Source organism: Triticum urartu, chromosome 3A (assembly GCF_056163025.1).
Source record: "Triticum urartu cultivar PI428250 chromosome 3A, HENAU_Tu73, whole genome shotgun sequence".
NCBI classification, from domain to species: Eukaryota; Viridiplantae; Streptophyta; class Magnoliopsida; order Poales; family Poaceae; genus Triticum; species Triticum urartu.
The window spans coordinates 26,357,921-26,377,177 of record NC_141875.1 but is presented as its reverse complement, the minus strand read 5'-3'; the positions used below and the strand labels follow the sequence as shown (position 1 = coordinate 26,377,177).

General features: G+C 49.4%; 2 protein-coding genes across 2 annotated transcripts; both read right to left on the bottom strand.

The window, feature by feature from the left end:
* Positions 1–1,851: 1,851 nt before the first annotated feature.
* On the bottom strand, positions 1,852–3,423 carry LOC147978105 (uncharacterized). The gene is made up of 2 exons (XM_087514647.1): positions 2,491–3,423; positions 1,852–2,133 (listed from the first exon to the last, which is right to left on the bottom strand). The coding sequence occupies exons 1-2, from the start codon at positions 3,421–3,423 to the stop codon at positions 1,852–1,854; spliced, it is 1,215 nt and encodes a 404-aa protein (XP_087370773.1).
* Positions 3,424–6,871: 3,448 nt separating this feature from the next.
* Positions 6,872–8,756, bottom strand: LOC125547796 (putative glutamine amidotransferase GAT1_2.1). The gene is made up of 2 exons (XM_048711566.2): positions 8,416–8,756; positions 6,872–8,308 (listed from the first exon to the last, which is right to left on the bottom strand). The coding sequence occupies exons 1-2, from the start codon at positions 8,501–8,503 to the stop codon at positions 7,080–7,082; spliced, it is 1,317 nt and encodes a 438-aa protein (XP_048567523.2). The 5' UTR covers positions 8,504–8,756; the 3' UTR covers positions 6,872–7,079.
* Positions 8,757–19,257: the final 10,501 nt, after the last annotated feature.

Sequence of the window (19,257 nt, the reverse complement as noted above, 5' to 3'; positions counted from 1 at the left end):
GATCCCAAATATAGGCCCGTTTGGTATCTACATATTGCCGCGACAGCTCCCCCATTATGTGATCTTGCGATAGCAGCATCAACATTAATTTTCACATCACCATTACGAGGAGAAAAGCATTGCTCGGGCTGGGCAGATGTAGTTGCTCTTGCACTGCGGAGCTCCTGGCTATTAGCAAGCTGTTTTAGCTCTGCAATGAAGTTATCTACAAAGAAGATTGTTCGCAGGGGGCTTTGAGAGATATACTCATAATCTGCCTTTCCTCTGGCGTACCATATCGACCATAGGGTGACAGCCATGCGAGTAAAACTTGCCTGATCCAGTTCATCGCTCAGCTCAAAAAGCCATTGCCTAGCATTGGATTCCTCATTAGTTATCATGCGTGAGACAAGATCATCCTCGGACAGCGCCCATATACACCTAGACATAGTGCATGAGACTAGGGCGTGCCTCCATGTATCCTGAGAGCAACTCTAGCAGACCCCGTAAAAACGCGACCCGTGTAAGGTGTTTACAGTTCGACGAAGAACTGTTTTGCGGGTCAAAATCATGTGCGGCAGAGTAGAACCCGTATATGAAACTGCATAATTTAAAAAAAAAACTTTCATGAAAGAAACTGCAACCACACTAGTTCATCACATACTACATGATCATTCATAATTCATCATCACATACTACATTATCATACATACTACATTCTACTACTACTACTAGAGGGAGGGGGGTCTCGCGGCGGCGAGGCCGAGGTTGATATACGAAAATGGACAAGCTCGCGGCCAAGGACGACACGGTGGAGGGGCTCAGTCCTCGTCGGAGCTGACGAGATCGATGAACTTCGACCTCTGCTCCTCGCGGATGCGCCGCCACTCGTCGGCCTTCTAATTCGCGGCAAGGTTGGCCGCGACCGCCTGCTTGAGGATGAGGTCGTCGAGCTCGTCGTCGTGGCGCCGGCGCTCCGCCTCCTCGCGCAAGCTCCGCTCAGTAATGGCGACCACGACCGCGTCGAAATCGGCCACGAAATCTTCGGCCCGAAGACCCCTCGGCGCTCGATCTCCTCCGGCTCCTGCTTGACGGCGACGACCTCGATCTCCTCCGGCTCCTCCAACCACTCCCTCTTCACGGGGAGAAGCCCGGGCCGCAAGAGGAAGAGCTCGCAGCGTGGGAAGATCTCGCGGTGGAGGACGAGCCCGCGGCCGAAGAGGGCGTACGCCCATGCCGACGGTCGTATACCTCCGTCTCGCAGACGAGGAAGCTCGGCGGCGGCTCGAGGCCCCTGTTCGTCCACTTCCTCGCCCCGAGATTCATCGTGTCGTCCGAGCGGACACGCCGCTCACGCTCGGGGTCGCCGCCCCCACCGGAGCTGCTCCCGGAGCCACGACCGGAGTTCCACATGCAGCCCCACATGGCGGCTGGAGGCGGAAGGGGCTCACCGGTGGCGAGAAATGTGAGGAGGGGAGTGGGGAATTGCGACGAGACGCAGTGGCGGGGGGACAAAGTTTCGACCCGCATATGCACCGCGAATCCGTAGATATACTGGTTGGGGGGAGGGCGGTTTGCGGGCTGCGGTAAAAAAAATTACGGACCGGGCGAGTATACGGGCTCTGTTCTGGTCAGAAAATTGGGCCGAGCGCATATACTCACCGGAATTTTGCGGGTTTGTGACTTTTTTTTCGAAGGGCCATAGGCCGATCTTTTATTAGAAAGAACAGGAAGAGTACAGCGAGCTAGGCAGTCTAGGCGATCTAGAACTGTCAGCCGTCAGAGTTTAACTCTGAATAAACACTGAAGAAATAAAGACGAAGCTTGGCCACCAGAGGCAAGCACAACACAACAAATAAGAAGAAAAACAAGTCAGCAGAGATCGCCAACACATCCAGCAGTCCTCCATGTTGCAATATCCTCTCTGATTAGTTCGAGCACCCTGTCCATGTTGCTAGCCACTTGCTCAAAGATCCGAGCATTCCGTTCTTTCCAAATCCTCCAGTGTAGCAGGATTGCGATAGTGTCAAAATTACGCCGTTCCGGCTTGGGGACCTCCTTCCTCGTATTCAGCCACCACTCCTCCGTACTACAAAAGCTGTCATCTGGAGTCCGAAAGTCTGCCCCGGTCCAATCCCTGAATTTTATCCAAACCTGCTGGGAGAAACAGCAGTGCACAAACAGATGTGTGCAATCCTCGTGTGTCGAGAGGCACAGCGGGCAAGCTCCATTTGAAGGCCAACCCCTGCGATCCAGATTATCCGCTGTTAAGCACCTTCGGTGAACGACAAGCCACATAAAAAATTTACATCTTGGTGGCGCTTTGGATCTCCAGATCGGCCCATGGCATGCAAAGCGCACATTCGCAGCAAAGAACAAACCATAAGCACTATTAACAGAGAACTTATGGTCTCCAGTCCACTTCCAAACCAGGCTATCGGTATCGTCCACCAACAAAGAAGTACTTTGTACAATGTCCCAAATTTTCAGATATTGAGCCATAGCCTGTACCGAAATGCCTCCAGAGATATCCCTAATCCAATTCCTGTTGCACAACGCGTCCTTGACAGATTTACTCGAGTCCTTGACAAAAGAGAATAAGGCAGGAGCCACGTCCTGTATGGAGTTCCCTCCGGGCAGCCACTTGTCCGTCCAGAATTTAGCCCTCTTGCCGTCTCCTAATTGGATAGAAGTGGCCGCCTTAAAGATGTACGAGACCTCCTTTTCCAAACCATCCGGCAGTAAATTCCATGGCCTCTCCTCAGCCTCCCATCTTAAACATGGCCAACGACAGCGGAGGGCATAGCCAACGCACTTAAGGTTCAAGACGCCCAGACCCCCACACTCCTTGGGCATGCACACCCTAGACCATGGCAGGAGACAATGGCCGCCATTGATATCATTGTTGCCCTTCCAAAGAAATCCCCGACACCTCCTGTTGATTATTTTCAGCGCCCATGCAGGCAACGACATAACTGACATAAAGTGGATAGGCAGAGCCATGAGAACCGATTGTGTGAGTGTCAAGCGACCATCTGGAGCCATCAGCTTGGGTTTCCATCCCTTCATCTTATTGGAGAACTTGTCGATGAGTGGCAAAATATCCTGACGCCTCAGTCTGTATATTGACAATGGCAGCCCAAGATACTGAAGCGGAAACGGCCTCGACTGACAGGCAAAGTGACGAGCCACAAAAGCACAGATGGAGTCGGTACCCCTGATGCACGTGACAGTGCTCTTTTGCAGATTGATGTGAAGACCAGATGCTTCTCCAAACAGCTTCAGGATGGCCGAGATCACCCCCATATCTGTTGAGTAAGGTTTGAAAAATAGAACTGCATCGTCTGCAAAGAAGGAAGCCCTCGGAACATTGGGGGTCAGACCCAAGTCGGATAGTAGGTTGTTGTGGTCCGCCCAATGCAGCATCGCTTGCAATGTGTCCATGGCAAGAATAAAGAGCGCCGGGGACAGTGGGTCTCCCTGTCTCACACCTTGGCCAAGTGCGAACGGCTCGCAAGTCTCACCGTTGACCAACACAGATGACGACGCGGTGCGCAGAAGGCCACAAACCCAAGAGCACCAACGCCGACCAAAGCCTCTCCTTATCAATATCTGAATGATGAACTCCCAGCACAAGGTGTCAAAGGCTTTGGAGATATCAATCTTCATAAGAACTGCAGGAGATTTCTTCCGATGCAGAATTCTCGCAGCATTGCGAACAAATTTGAAGTTCTCATGAATACTTACGGGGTCTGCTAGAGTTGCTCTGGCAGCCACAAAGCGGACATACGTCCTGAACCGACATGTTGCGTTTATTCAAAACATCGGTGGTAGGAAGTGAGTGGGGTGCAAGTCGCCATAGGAAAATTCTGACTTTCGAGGGCACCTTTAGTTTCCACAGTGAGCTCCAGGAATTTTCGTCCCTCTGTGCATTAGATGATCCACTTCGTCCTTCTAACCACTCCACCCGCTGTAGTTTTGTTTTGAGCAAGAACTTGTACGCAGAACAAACTGAAAACTTTGCCCTTCTTGCCCGGATACCAAGCCCAAAAATCTTCATTGTTATTAGTGCATGTGGGTATCTTCAAGATCGCGTTCACATCTATCGGCAAGAACATAGAACACACCAGTGTTTCATCCCATGTCGCCGTAGCTGGCGACAGCAGTTCAGACATCATTGTTGGTGGATATGCAACACGGGACGTCATCTGTCTCGGCGTGGTTTCCTTTGGGATCAGATGTCGGTCCAAATGTTCGTGGTCTGGCCATTGCCAATCCGACAAATTATCCCTTGCTTAAGCAAGTCTCACACCTCAAGGATCGCCCTCCAAATTTTAGAAGGCCTAGCCCCTAGTTCCGCATCAAGAATATTACTATTTGGAAAGTAAGACGCCTTCAAAATCCTTGCACTCAAATTGTCTTGCTCTTGCATCACTCTCCAAGCCTGTCTTGTCAAAAGAGCCAAGTTAAAATTTCAAGGTCTTTAAAACTGAGTTCTTCAAAATTTTGTGGACTTGTCATCACATTCTAAGAGACCCAAGCTGGTTTGCGATCTCCTTGCTTGCAGCCCCACCAAAATTTCCGTATTATAGAATCTATATAATCGCATAAGCCCCTTGGGAGCTTAAAGCAAGACATCGAATATACCGGGATTGCATGAGGCATGAATTTGATGAAGACATCTTTTCTACTTGTTGAGAGGCATTAGGTCATCCAACCCTTTGCCTCATCCCATACTCTGTCAGTTAGGTATTTGAACATTCCTTCCTTTGTGTGCCCAGCATTTGTTGGCACACCCAAGCACCTGCCACTCAGAGATCATTAGGAACATGTAGGTAGCCTTTGGCAGCATTGCGAACTATCTTAGGACAGCCCCTACCGAAGAATATTGAGGACTTATCTCTGTTAATTCTTTGCCCTGAGGCCATGCAATATGCCTTCAATAGGTTTGATACCTCTTCCACTCTATTAACACTTACCCTGAAGACAACAGGTTGTCATTCGCGAATAAAAGATGGTTCACCGTTGGGGCCGATGGTGTCACCTTAATGCCGCTGAGCTGGAACGACGGATTCTGAGATTTTAAGAGGCAAGAGAGGCCCTGTGCTGCTAACAAGAAACTCACGATGGGAATGTGCCAACGTGACCCATTGGGACACTGGTCAGGCCCATAATTTTAAGGCCGATGGGTCTTTTGGGTAGACTTCACTAAAAACTGGGCCAGAGGAGCCGGTCACCAGCAGGTTAACCCAAAGTCAGTTGCCAAAGGTTATAGTGTGCTGTTATAATGTGCATGCCTTTGCAAGGTTGTTACCCTTGTGCTTACATGAAAACTTCAAACTATTGACCAAGACTTTTTTGTTTCAAAGTTACAAATATGCTACCTTATGATGAGAACGATTCATGGTAAAAATATAAACGAGGGACATTCTTTGAACAAGTAAATTCTAAATATCTTAACTTACTAAAGATCCCAACAGCTGAATGATATGCTAGAAATAAAGTTTTTTTTGTAAATGCTACTTATTCTTGTGCTTTTTTAAGACAAACGCACAAAGTTTTATTGAACAGTTACAACGTTTACAGGAACGAACAAAAAATCATCAGGGTGGCCGAACCAAACATGATAATGTGTCTCCTTTGATTGCATCCACTGTCAGTCAGAGGCAACATAAATTTTGTGGATGTACAGATCCAATGCTCCGTGTCCTTCAAGAGAATATAGAGAGGCCAGCAAGGACTAGGGCTGCGGTCCGGCCCATTCCCATCCTAAAATAAAACCAAGAGCGCCGTGCAAGTGCTGCCTACGCTACCCTGGGCTGCACCGCAGTTATCGCTCAGATCTAGCGTTACTGTTGAACACTCAATGGCGAAGTGGCGATATGTATCTTGCCTCCGCCTGCTGGCCGAGTGTTGCGGCAGAATGGCAACCTGTTGGCCATGCATGCACGCCACCATGTCGTTCGTTCGTGCATTTTCCACGGCACATCAGGGTGCCACTACCAGTTCTCCTCCGAAGTTAGTTGGCAACTACCCTGAATGAAACTCCTAGACCGTCCGTGGCCATCAGCTGTGCCTTGGCGCTTCCCATGTGACCAAAAACTTTGCTACTGCTCCTTTTCTGGCGGGGCAATGCTACACCTACGAAGGGCATTACGTAATTGTTACGTGCTCCCTTCCCATGCTTTCATCCGTGCACCCACTCCATCCTACGGCTGTCTTTTTCTTTTTTTCTATATAATCTAATCATCTCCCCCCTAGCTCAAAAAATGAGCACGGATGGGCGCACGCCGGGGAAGCAGGCAAGTCTCGTCGGGGGGGGGGGGGGGGGGGGGGAGGGGGGCAAAGAATTAGCGAAAGAAGGTTTATCACTAGTACAAAAAGTAACTAGTATCATGCAGAAACAATAATCCTACACCTACGAAAGGACTACGTAAACCTTCCTTTGCTAATTCGTGGATGGATCCGCCTTGCGGCGATAAGTTTTTGTTTTGTCCAACAGAATGTTACTGCTAGCCAGTAGTAGTGGTTTGAGAACGGAACTTGCTAAAAAATGCTAGCCGTCCAACTGATGAAGTCAACACATTTGCTATTTTTCTTTTAAAGAAAACATTCGATCTATTTATCAATTGTCAAGGTAGCATAGAGAACATCAGAAGAAAAATATTGTATCTACATTTGTAAGCCACCTAATAACAACTACAAACATTAGAGCAAGCCGAGCCGAAGGTGCACCGACAACATCGCCCCTCCTGCACAGTCGAAAAGTAGCTTCATATTTTTCCGCTTCATGAAGCTAATTCGATGAAGAAACTGTGGTACACAAGTTAGATAGGAGTACGTACGAGGGGATGACCACGGGATAAGAATGACACCTCAATTACGAACGATCTACACTACTTACTCTCTTCGTCTTTCCTTCATCAAAGTCAGCGAGTAGATGCATTGTACGGACACAGAAACAAAGTCAACTAACACTTGTCGAGTTACATGCATCAACATCACGGTTTAATTAATTCAGGATGCCATGCAATATTTGGATTTCTGATGAACCAAGCAAGCATTTCCGGCCAGGTTCACATAGACAGAGGACGCACGGGTCACTCGTGCAGGGTTGGAGACGGCGGCTGGAGCTTGGCGTCGAGCACCTCGGAGCAGACGTTGCCCATGGCGCGGTAGAAGGCGGCGAGGCTGGCGAGCTGGGCTACCGACATCTTCGCCATGAGGGCCCGCGCCGCCGCCTCCCGCTCCTCGCTCACCTTGAGCCCGCTCATGTACCCGGACGCGTTCCGCACCGTCGCGCCCATCTGCTTCAGCCGCTTCTCCTGCTGCACGCTCAGCGCCGTGTTCGACTCAAGGAACTCCGCGCCGGCGTCAAGGTCCCCGTCGCGGTGCTCCGCCGGCTGCCGCGCACCGGTGTTGTTGCCGAACACGTACATGTTCTTGGCGAGCGAGACGCTCCGGACGATCACCTTGCGCTGCTTCTCCATTTCCTGGTTCAGTTTGTGCGGCGTGGTGACCGCGCTCCGGAGGTGCACTTGCGCGGCGGCCAGCTTCCCCTGGTATGCCACCACCGCGCGGACGAACTCCTGGTAGGCCTTGGCGCAGCCGGGGAAGTCGAACTCGTCGGAGCCCTCCTTGCGCATGCGCTCCGGGTGGAACTGGAGCCCCATGATGAACTTGCCCTCGCCGGGGTGATACGCTTCGGGGTCGTAGAATCCTTCGATCAGCCCGTCCGGCGCAAGCGCCATGGGCACGAACCGCTCCGCCAGGCGCCGCACGCCCTGGTGGTGGTAGCTGTTCACCATCAGCTGGTCGCCGTCGAGCAGCGAGTCCGCGAACCAGTCGTGCAGCGGCGTGCCGGGGAGCACGCGCACCGTGTGCCGGTGGCCGTCGTAGTTGGCGTAGTCCATGTGGCACACGGCTGCGTCGTCCTGGGGGTGGAGCTCTTGCTCCACGTCCTGGTAGAGAGAGCCACCGCAGGCGACGTTGAGCACCTGCGAGCCGCGGCAGATGCCGAGGAACGGGACGTTGCGCTCGAGGCAGCGGCGTGCGAGGAGGAGCTCGATGGAGTCCTTCTCGTGGTCCACGGCGGCGTCGCTCGGGTGGAGGCGCCTCACGGCCTCAAGCTGCTCCGGCGAGAGCGCGTCGCCTTCACCGTCGCCGTCGCGGCGGGCGTCGTAGAGGGAGGGGTCGATGTCCTCGCCCTCGCAGAGGAGCACGCCGTGGATGGGCTCGAAGGAGTCGAGCATGGCGTGCACGCCGGCCACCCGCGGCACGATGACCGGGACCGCGCCGTGGCCCACCACTAGGTCCAGGTGGTACTCCCCTGCATCCATCCATGCATGCAAATGTCAGCAATTGGAGCATTCTTCCAAGTTCCAACGAATCCAACACTTTTCCCAACATGGACGAAGTGATGAACAAGAAACTCACCGACGAAGTCGACGAACTTGTTCTTGCGGACGGTGCGGCGGGAGACGATGAGCACGCGGGGGAGGTTTATATCAGGGGAGGGAGACATGGCTAGGGTAGCTACCTACCTCTTGCCTCGAAATTCTCAACCTTAACCGAAGAAGGACTTGTGTGGAGGTTGGAGATCAATGGCCGGTCGGTGTGTTCTTGTTGGTTTTCCTGGATTTGTGTGGGGAAGATGCATCTGGATTGAGGTATTTATAGAAGGCGATCAGGATGATCAGGATGGAGGTAGCGCTGATGGATCGATCTTATCACGAAAATCATTTAGTTCCAAAACTGGAGCGCATTACTACCATTTGGTAGTAGGAGTACTACTAGTAATTAAACTTGCGGCAACCTCGTTACCTACGACGTGTGTGGGCAACCCCATCTGGGCGCCGCGTGCAGACACCGGAGGTCAAAGGGGCCAAGCGCGATATTGCTACATGCACCCAAAAATAAGCATTTAAAAATATTACTCTAGCTTGTCAGCATTGGTGATTGACGCATATCCAGCATTCCAGCACAGCATATGCTACGGATTGCTCTAATCTCTTCAGTCTTCATTCCACAATGACATAAAAATCATAGTAATCATCTAATCTGCCAGAAAGCAATGTCAACTTTGGGCTTTGTTTGGATTAGATAAACTTTGAGTTTGTGTTCGGGTCGCTCCAGGTCTTATAGTCGATAGGTGTTCTACGTATCTAAATGTAATTTTTGTGGCTTCTGATATTTTTTTGTACTGCCATAACAGATGATGAAAAGATTGGAAGTTTTCCCGGCAGAAAAAACAGCTACTACAGCTCGCACCATCCTCTACTTAGAGCAACTCTAGCAGACCCCGCATCCCGCCCGACCCGTAAAATAACCGCCAAAATGCGGGTAAGGGCGGAAAAACCAGCCCGATCAGACCCCGCATCCCGTCCCGGCCCGCAAAAAATTTTAGGGGGCGCGGCAAAATCCCGAGCCCAACCCGAGAAAACGTGGATTTCCCCCTCGCGGCTGCGGTGCCCTGCTTATAAGCGGAAGCGGTTGGTGGGGGGGACATTTCATCCCGCACTTTCTTCCACCAAACCACCCCTCCTCTCCTCTCTCGCGCCGCCGCCGGCCGCCGTCCAAAATTCCGGCGAAAGCAGCTGGCAGGAGCACGCCGGAAGGCCGCCATGGGCACGAGGCCTCCCCTCCCTTCCCCCTCTGCGTCGGCGGGCCGCCGGATTTTGCAGATCTGCGGCACTTCATCGCGGGCCGCCGGATTTGGCTTTTTCGGCCGCCGGTTGCTGCCCCAAGTGATGCAGTGGTCGGGGAGCCTTTCACGCAGCCCAGACAAAGGCGCATCGCCGCATGCAGGTACTGCTTCGTCCGCCCGCTGCCGCCGAAGGTTTGCGGGCATGGATTCGTCCGGCCGTCCACCGGGCTCGGCGCTCGCGCAACGTCTTTGTGGCTTGCCGATGCCGCTCATAGAGTGCGACGACTGCACGCGGAAAGTGCTGCAGCTCACTTCAGGCACGCCGAAGCACCCCGGATGGGTGTTCTTCAAATGCGAAACGACAGGGTATGTGCACTTGTGGTAGCTCATTTTGATAGCTCATTATTTGGTTCAATTGCGGTAGCTCATTTCGAACATGCTCACTCATGTGTGTAGGAAGGTGGATGCTCATTTTGGTTTTGGGAAGGCGAATACATTGAGTTGTTGATAGAAAGAAACATAATAGACGTTGACGCACTCCTTAGAAGAATCGAAGGCAATGATGCGGCTGCATGTGCAACTAGAGGGGAAGCAACGTCTACTTCTTTCGAATCAAAGATGAAGAAAGAAGAATGCAAAATCAAGAATCCGCAGATCAACAATGAATGCATGGAGAAGATATTAGTCCAACTAGTGGGAGCAGTTATGGAAGTTGGAAATTTTCTAAAATGCATACTTGTGGTTCTTGTTTTCTTTGGTCTTACTATTCTAGCAAAATTTTGGTGATGTCTTATCTATCCAAGATTATTGAAAAAGCAAAGAAACGCATTATGTTGGATCAAATTAAGGTGCAAATTTAGATTTTCCGGGTCGGGATGAGCTGCGCCAGATCTGACCCCGCAAAAACGACCCGTAAAAAAGCATATTCCACGAATATCCTTTTTTACGGGTCCGTTATGCAGGGTCTGCATTTGCGGCCGTCCGCATCGGACCGCAAAAGCGGTTTTGCGCGAATTGCAAACACGTTTTACGGGGATGCGGGATGCGGGGTCTGGTAGAGTTGCTCTTAGCCTCCGTCGCCACTGGGCGCTTAAACAATGGCTATGTATCCACAATTGCGTTAGGTAAATAGATAATTTCCAATGGGTTGCAACAGGGTATAAATATTCAAATATGTTAGGCCGTGATTTACCTGCCCATATTAATATGATTCTGTACATAAGTGTTTACCTAATAAATTTTTGCCTGTGATTTACCTGCCAAAATATTTTTTTTGAAATACCAAAATAAATTTTAAGATTTTATTTTGTAACCATTTATTGGCTTTATCAAAGGGGAAAATGATAAATCAATAGAAGGTGGGCAATTAAGGCGGTTTTCGGAGGAAAAATAACTTTTGAAAAAACCAGAGATAGGAGTGAAAAAATCAAAACAAAGAAAAAGAGGATAAGTACCTAAGGTTGAACAAAGGATACTATGGATGAAAAAATGTTACTCCCTCCGATCCGTATTACCTGTCGCTGAAACTGATATTATTTTGAAGTATTTATAAGTAGAAGAGATTAATGAAATTCGGCACATGTGCATCATAAAATGTACAAGATGCATGTGTTTTTACTTGTTTCATGCTATCGAAGTTATAGCAAATTGAAAATATCCTTCATTTGGAATATTTGAGATATTTACTTTCATTTTCTGATAGAGCAAAATAGTCATGCATGGCTGTTCTCCGACTAATACAAGTTTTATTGCTAACAAATATACTACGTACTGGCAACTTACGCTTGTTCGAACCTTATTACCAGCCCCGTTATTAACAGACATACGTTGCGTAAACACATGATAAGCAAACCTTAATTTGTGCCAAATAGGGGTGCAGAGCGGCGCTTGATCGCGAACCAACCTGTGGTTGAGATGGTTAGGTGGACAGTGATATCCCCAACCCATCAGGTTCAAATCCTGGTACTCGCATTATTCCTGGATTTATTTCAGGATTTCCAGCGATGCGCTTTCAGTGGGAGGAGACGTTCCCATCGACGACGAGGCGCCTACGGTGACTTCGTAAATCTCAAAATGATATGCCGGCTCAGTCTCTCGAAGGTGCTCATAGGGGTAGGGTGTGTGTGCGCGTTCATAGGGGTGAGTGTATGCGCGTGTATATGAGCGCTTATGTCTGTACTGATGCTCAAAAAAAAGCGGCGCTTGATCCGCCCCTCTCCACAGTCAAAATAAATCATCTTAAGTTATAAGTTTCCAGCTGGGATTTAGCTTAGTTTGAACTAATTTCCTAGTTACGCGGGATTATGCGGGATGCCCGCTTGCACCCATAACTGCCAAATCACCATGCTGTGTTTTGGTGATCATTCATATATTTTTCACTTTTGTTTTGGCAATTAGACATGAGCTTGTTCAAACCTAGCACTTTTGCTTGAAAATTCTAGCATGACTAAAGAAATATTAGAGGCATGTGATTCTTGCTCCGCCACTTGATTTTGACAAATTAGCCCTGTAATTTAAGTGGGTTTAATTTGATAAAATTTTTGAGTAGTGAGAGCAGATGCGTACGTGTTTGGTCGTTATCCTGGGTAGGCCGATGACACGCAGCTGATGTTACGTTCCAGCGTGCGTGCTCATCCTCGTCTTAAACGTGGAATGCGTCAGATGTTTAGCCAGTTCGACCGTCTAACTGGCATGCAGGTCAAAGCTAGCTAGTATGACTCTACGTTGCGAGAAAGGACAGGTTTCCGATCATAGTGGAGTACTCCTAGGTGCAATGGCACGTGTTTTGAGGTATCCGTGTTGGCTTCAAATTTTTCCTACACGTTTTTAAACATATGTATGCATGTATACCATTTATTAGTGCTGGTTAGTTTTAGGAGTACTATTTTGTGGGTGTGAAATAATTGTATTATTTCGATCGCACGTGATCAGCTCTAGCTATTAATTGGTGAGAAATTCGATTCGCTTAATTAGTTCCTACCGTACCTTTTCTTCTCCAAGGACATAGGCTCACGAGAATACGACACGTCTATCCGCCCCTGGAGAGATGATTATGAAAGAACACGAGCACTGAGGTGCGTTCGGGGAAAATATATGTTCATACGATTGGGGAGCGTATGAGGCACGCAGGTCCTATGACACGTACGGACTCTCTCGCGTGTGCTTTTTATTTTGGCTTTTGATTTTTTTGAACGAAAAGTGCAAATTAAGTTTTGTTTTCGTATTCGTATTTCTCGTGACCAACGCTTTCAAATAAGATCCATTTTGAATGTATTTTGGTAAATTTTATAAAAAATATGTAAAGTTTCAACTGTTGAAACTTAGTACGAGTGATAGATAAAAACACTTATTTTGTGCCTACGACCAACAAATAAAGTTGCTTAAGGTTTTACCTCTGAAACTTGGTACAAGCAAGCGCAAAATCAGAATTTTCTGATGCAAAATTGTAAGTTTCAATGATTAAAATCTAAAACATACTACGCCCTCGTACGGGATCCAACTACTTTGTGAATCGCGAGGCAATCAAGCGGCTAGGCAGGGCCCCGCACCAGCGTGCCCCTTGGAATTTCCGTTCATATGACTATATGTGCAAGCATATGGAACTAAAGGTGCAATTTATTGCATGCTTGTGAGAGTTGTTTAAGAAAGAGCACCAGAATGAAATATGTTGGAATTTTGCTAGTAGGCCTTTGGCCCAAAGCTCAACTAAAAATCTGAAATTCTCTTGGCCCATTCATGCACACATGTGAGTGGAGTGAGTAAGGCTAAAGTTTAGTCCCACCTCGAAAGTTGAGAGAGAGTTGCATCTCTTTATAAGGTGAGCTCTTCTATCACTTGTATGAACATGAGAAGAGGAGATCTACACGCGCGCTCCTCCTCCTCGCTCGCCTCGCCACGTCACGCCTCGTCACGACGCGCCGCGAGTTGCGGGATTGAGCCGAGCCAAGGACAGAGCTATGCACGTTGTCTAACCCTAGCCGCCGCCGCTTCGCATGGTTTCTCACCACCGTTCCAGATCATTGCGCCGCCAAGCAAGTCTTCTCCATCCCTCACTACTAGGAAAATGGCTAAAGATGAAATTGACACTAATGGCGCACCAGAAAAATGATGCGCCACTACTATATACTAATGGCGCACCATGTGGAGATGCGCCATTAGTGTGGAAGACACTAATGGCGCACCAGGCACACGGTGCGCCACTAGTAACAAAATGTTTTTTTTCATTTTTTCAAACATACTAATGGCGCATCCGGGCAGAGTGCGCCATAGCGTGCGCCACTACTGTATTTTTTTTACTTTTTTGCAAAACTACTAATGGCGCATCGTTGCATAGTGCGCCATTACTAGTTTAAACTAGTATGGCGCACTGTGCCACGGTGCGCCATTAGTATAATTTTTTTTTACTTTTTGCAAAACTACTAATGACGCATATCTATGTGGTGCGCCATTAGTATGTTGGGTTACTAATGGCGCATGGCTGTGTGGTGTGCCATTAGTAACCTGGACCAGCTAGATATTTTTGGACAGCCACACCTACACACTCACTTTCCCCACTTCATTCCCCCCACCTCCTTCTCTAAGCTTGGCGGCTGCCTCCTCCTCCTCACCTCATTTGCACCATAGATTCATCAAAATTAAGTGTTGAAATTAACTTTTTTTGATAGGTAAGTAAGGGGAAAGCTATCTTCATGTTGTAGATCTACTTTTTTTCTCCCTAGCTCACTCCAACAACGTGCACATGCACTTTTTGTGGCCTAGCTAGATCTATGTATGTTTGTGGTGTTGCATATATTTTTGGTGTTGCATATATGTTTGTGTTTGCAGGTACCGGTATTTGAAATGCGATAGTTGCCAATATTTTGCCGGAATGTTGATTCATTTCCGTTTCGGCGAGAATTTTGGCACTATGCATTCTTTTTGGTCCTATTTTTAGGGAAAGTCATGCCAAATTTTTTCTTGGTTCTAAAATATCGTTTTGCTCTACCCCGCAGGCGATCATGGTCCGCACGATGACCGAAGGCATCGTGAATAGGTTTTTGAGCTCCGCAAAGACCGAGGTGCTTCAAAAGAACAAGACGGAGATAAGATGTCCGTGTCGAAGATGCAAGCTGAAGAGCCTTATTGCGGACCCGGATTCCGGACAGGTGCGGGACCACCTGCTCTTGCGTGGTTTCATGGATGGCTATCGGTGGCAAGGTGATGAAAATAACTATGAAGTCGTCCATGGGGGCCGGGCAAGAAATGAGGAAGGGCAGCAAGACAACCACCGCGGCTCGGGCGGGCGAGAAGACGAAGAATCTCCAGGACATGATCACGACGGTGATGTTGTACACAGTCATCATGTAGAAGATGCCGGACATGATGATGAGGAAGATGCCGGAGCAGACGAAGGGCATGATCATGAAGATCAAGATGCCGGAGGCGCAGACGACGATGGACAATCGATGGGCTGGGTGCAGGACCCTCATATTCAAGAGCTGCTTCTCAAGCAGACGGATAACGCAAGAGCTGCCGCCCGAGAGAAAGCCAAGCTGGATCAACTGGAGATAGACGCGGTTACTCCATTGTATGAAGGATGCAGACCTGAGGATACCCGTCTGAAAGTAACGCTCATGGCTTTAGAGATGAAGGTAAAACACAAAATGACCGACGCATACTTCGACGAGAACATGTCATTCTGGCACGAACGTCTTCCCAAGGGGAACAAGTGCCTGATCAGTTTCGAGGAGGAGAAGAAAGTCGTGTGTCCTCTGGATTTACTGCACGTGAAATACCATGTGTGCATGAACAATTGCATCATTTATCGGGGCGAGCACGCGGAGTCTACCATATGTCCGGTGTGCGGCGTCACTCGATACAAGAAGAGGAAGAAAGCTCCTCGAAAAGTGGTGTGGTACTTTCCGATCACTCCTCGTCTGCAGCGGTATTTCGCGGACCCTAAGGTAGCAAAGCTCCTACGTTGGCACGCGGATAGGGAGGAGAAGAAGCGAGAAGATGACGCAAATGATCCGGAGATAAATAAAAAAGACAAGATGCTGAGTCACCCTAAGGATGGGAGCCAGTGGCAAGCGTTGAACTTCGAACACCCAGAATTTGGGAAGGATCCAAGGAACATCGTGCTGTGCGCGAGCACCGATGGAGTCAATCCGTTTGGCAGCCAGAGAAGCACACATAGCACCTGGCCTGTGTTTGTGTGGATGTACAACCTTCCCCCCTGGTTGTGCATGAAGAGGAAGTACATTCACATGAGTATGCTAATTGAAGGCCCGAAACAACCAGGGAACGACATCAATCTATATCTGGGGCTGCTGAAAGAGGAGCTAGACACGCTGTGGAAAACGCCACCCAATACGTGGGACGCTGCAGAGAAAGAATATTTCCCTATGAGAGCCGCACTGCTCACAACGGTGCACGACTATCTCGGTTACGGATATCTCGCGGGGCAGGTGGTCCACGGATTTTCTGGATGCGTCAGGTGCATGGATGACACAACGTATCGCCAGCTAGATAGAGATCCGGGGTCTTCGAAAACCGTGTTCATGGGACATCAAAGGTGGCTTCGCGACGATGACCCGTGGAGGAAACGCAAGGATCTGTTCGATGGTGAAACTGAACTCCGAAGACGCCCGCGTACGAGGAGCGGCGAGGAAATAGACGGGCTGTTGAAAAATTGGAAAGATTGCCCACTGTCGGGAAAGAAGCAAAAGGTGCCAGAGCCGGGAAAGAAGCGAAAGGCGCCAGAGCCGCTGCTGAAGGTATGAAAAACGAGGTCTGTTTTCTGGGACTTGCCGTACTGGAAGATCCACCGTGTGCCTCACAGCCTTGATGCCATGCATATCACGAAGAACGTGTGCGAGAGTCTACTTGGTACCCTGCTCAACATGCCAGAGAGGACCAAAGATGGGCCGAAAGCAAGGGCAGACTTGAAATCAATGGGCATCAGGCAGGAGCTTCACGCTAATGATGATGATGATGAGGCGAAGCAGGATACAGAAATTCGTCGCAAAGGCAAAAAGGCCAAGAAGACCGGAAATGACTACCCTCCCGCGTGCTTTACTCTAAGTCAGGAGGAGATCGAGCAGTTTTTCACCTGCCTCGTAGGAGTAAAACTTCCTTACGGTTACGCGGGGAAGATAAGCAGATACCTAGACCCAGCGAAGCAGAAGTTCAGCAGGATGAAGTCTCACGACTGTCACGTGCTGATGACACAGATACTTCCAGTTGCAATCCGTGGGATCATGGACGCGCACATCCGTGAAACGCTATTTGGCCTATGCAACTTTTTCGACGTCATATCTCGGAAGTCGGTTGGCGTGAGGCAACTCAGAAGGCTACAGGAAGAGATCGTGGTGATACTATGCGAGCTTGAGAGGTACTTCCCGCCCGCATTCTTCGACGTTATGGTGCATCTGCTGGTCCATATCGGGGAGGATATCATCCAACTCGGGCCGACGTTCCTGCACAGCATGATGCCGTTCGAAAGGATGAATGGTGTCATCAAAGGATACGTTCACAACATGTCACGTCCAGAGGGAAGTATAGCCATGGGCTTTCTGACCGAAGAGTGCATCTCCTACTGCACGAATTATCTAGGCATCGAGAACCCCGTTGGTCTGCCCGTCAACAGGCACCTCGGCAGGCTCGCTGGATGGGGTCACCGTGAGGGTCGCCGCGAAATGCATGTCGACTTCGAGGGTCGACTCGCCGACTTTGAAAGAGCAAACCTAGTCGCACTACAACACATAGACGTGGTCGATCCTTGGGTGGTAGAGCACAAAACCTTTATTGAGAAGATGTACAATGACCGAGGCCAACAGAGGACGGACGGAGATATAATCAAAGAGCACAACTCATGTTTCACGCATTGGTTCAAGCAGAAGCTTCTGTCGTACCCTTTACATGAGGATTCTTTCGCGGAAGAACAACTCATATTCGCCTTCTCACAAGGCGCCGAGCACAACCTGATGACCTATGAGGCGTACGATATCAACGGCTACACATTCTACACCGAGGACAAGGACATGAAGAGCGATGGTTGTTAGAACTCCGGGGTAACGATGGAATCCTACACCGGTAACGACAAGGACAGATACTACGGAAGGATCGAGGAGATCTAGGAGCTGAGCTACGCTGGAGAGAAGGTCCCGATGTTTCGTGTCAGATGGGCCAAGAGCGTCCTAAAAGAAGACCGGTATTTCACCACCATGGTTATACCCGAAGCCAAATCCAAGACCGCGGGCGCAAACGTCACCGCGAAAAATGAGCCATGGGTACTGGCTTCCCAAGTGGACCAATGCTTCTTCATTACCGACCCGTCAAAGCCCAGTCGTGTTGTCGTGAGGAGAGGCAAAAGGAAGATCATCGGAATGGATGGAGTAGCCAATGAGCAAGACTTCAACAAGTATGGCGACACGAAGATCGAACATGACGACGATGACGAAGTAGTAGCAGCATACACCACAAGAAGAAGCAGGACCACCCTACCTAAAGGACGTCCGTTCCATAGAAGAACTCCATTTGCGAAAAAGAAGGGCAAGAAGATTATGAACAGATAGCTAGTTAAGATCGACTGTATTTAAATCGTAGTCTTCATTTCTCGGTTGTATTTCATGGGCACTTTTTGATATCATGAATATTTTTAAATTTCATGAGCACTTTTTGAATTCATGAATATTTTTTCAAATTTGATGATATTTTTTCATATACAATATGATAAAATATTGAATATTCATGAGGACACTCGATCTCGATCCCCCTCCATCTCGATCGCTATCCCCCTCCATCTCGATCTCGATGCCCCTTCATCTCGATCGCTATCCCCCTCCATCTCGATCTCGATCCCACCCGCACCCTCCCCCGCTAGCTCCACCGCCGCCGACGACCCACCGCACCCTCCCCCGCTCCACCACCGCCGACGAGCACCCCCCGCACCCTCCCCCGCTCCACCACCGCCGACGAGCACCCCCCGCACCCTCCCCCGCTCCACCATCGCCGACGAGAACCCCCCGCACCCTTCCCCGTTCCACCGCCGCCGACGAGCACCCCCGTTTCATATTCATATTCATTTTTAAAATAATAATAATAATAAAGTGTAGACTACAATTGTTGTTAAACAACAATTATTACTGTTTTTATAAAAAAATATTACTGTTTCATATTCATATTCATTTTCTAAAAAAATATTACATGCAACAAAAAATAAAAATAAATTACTTATGGCGCACCTCTGGCTAGTGCGCCATTGCTATTTATAAAAAAAAAGATTACTAATGGCGCACCTCTGCCTGGTGCGCCATTGCTATTTTATAAAAAAAGATTACTAATGGCGCACCTCTACCTGGTGAGCCATTGCTATGTAAATTTTTTTTTACTAATGGCGCACCGACCGCGGGTGTGCCATTAGTACGCTTCCCCCCTAGCTAATTCCTCCCTCTCCCTCTCGCCAGATCCCCTTCGTCCCTCTCCCTCGCCAGATCCACCCGCGCGCTGCCCCTATGCCGCCGCCCCGACCCTCGCCGGACTCCACCCCCGCCGCCCCCGCGCCCCCACCACCGCAGCTCCCCCGCGCCGCCGCCCCCGCACCCCCGCGCCCCCACCACCGCAGCTCCCCTGTGCCGCCGCCCCGTGCTCCC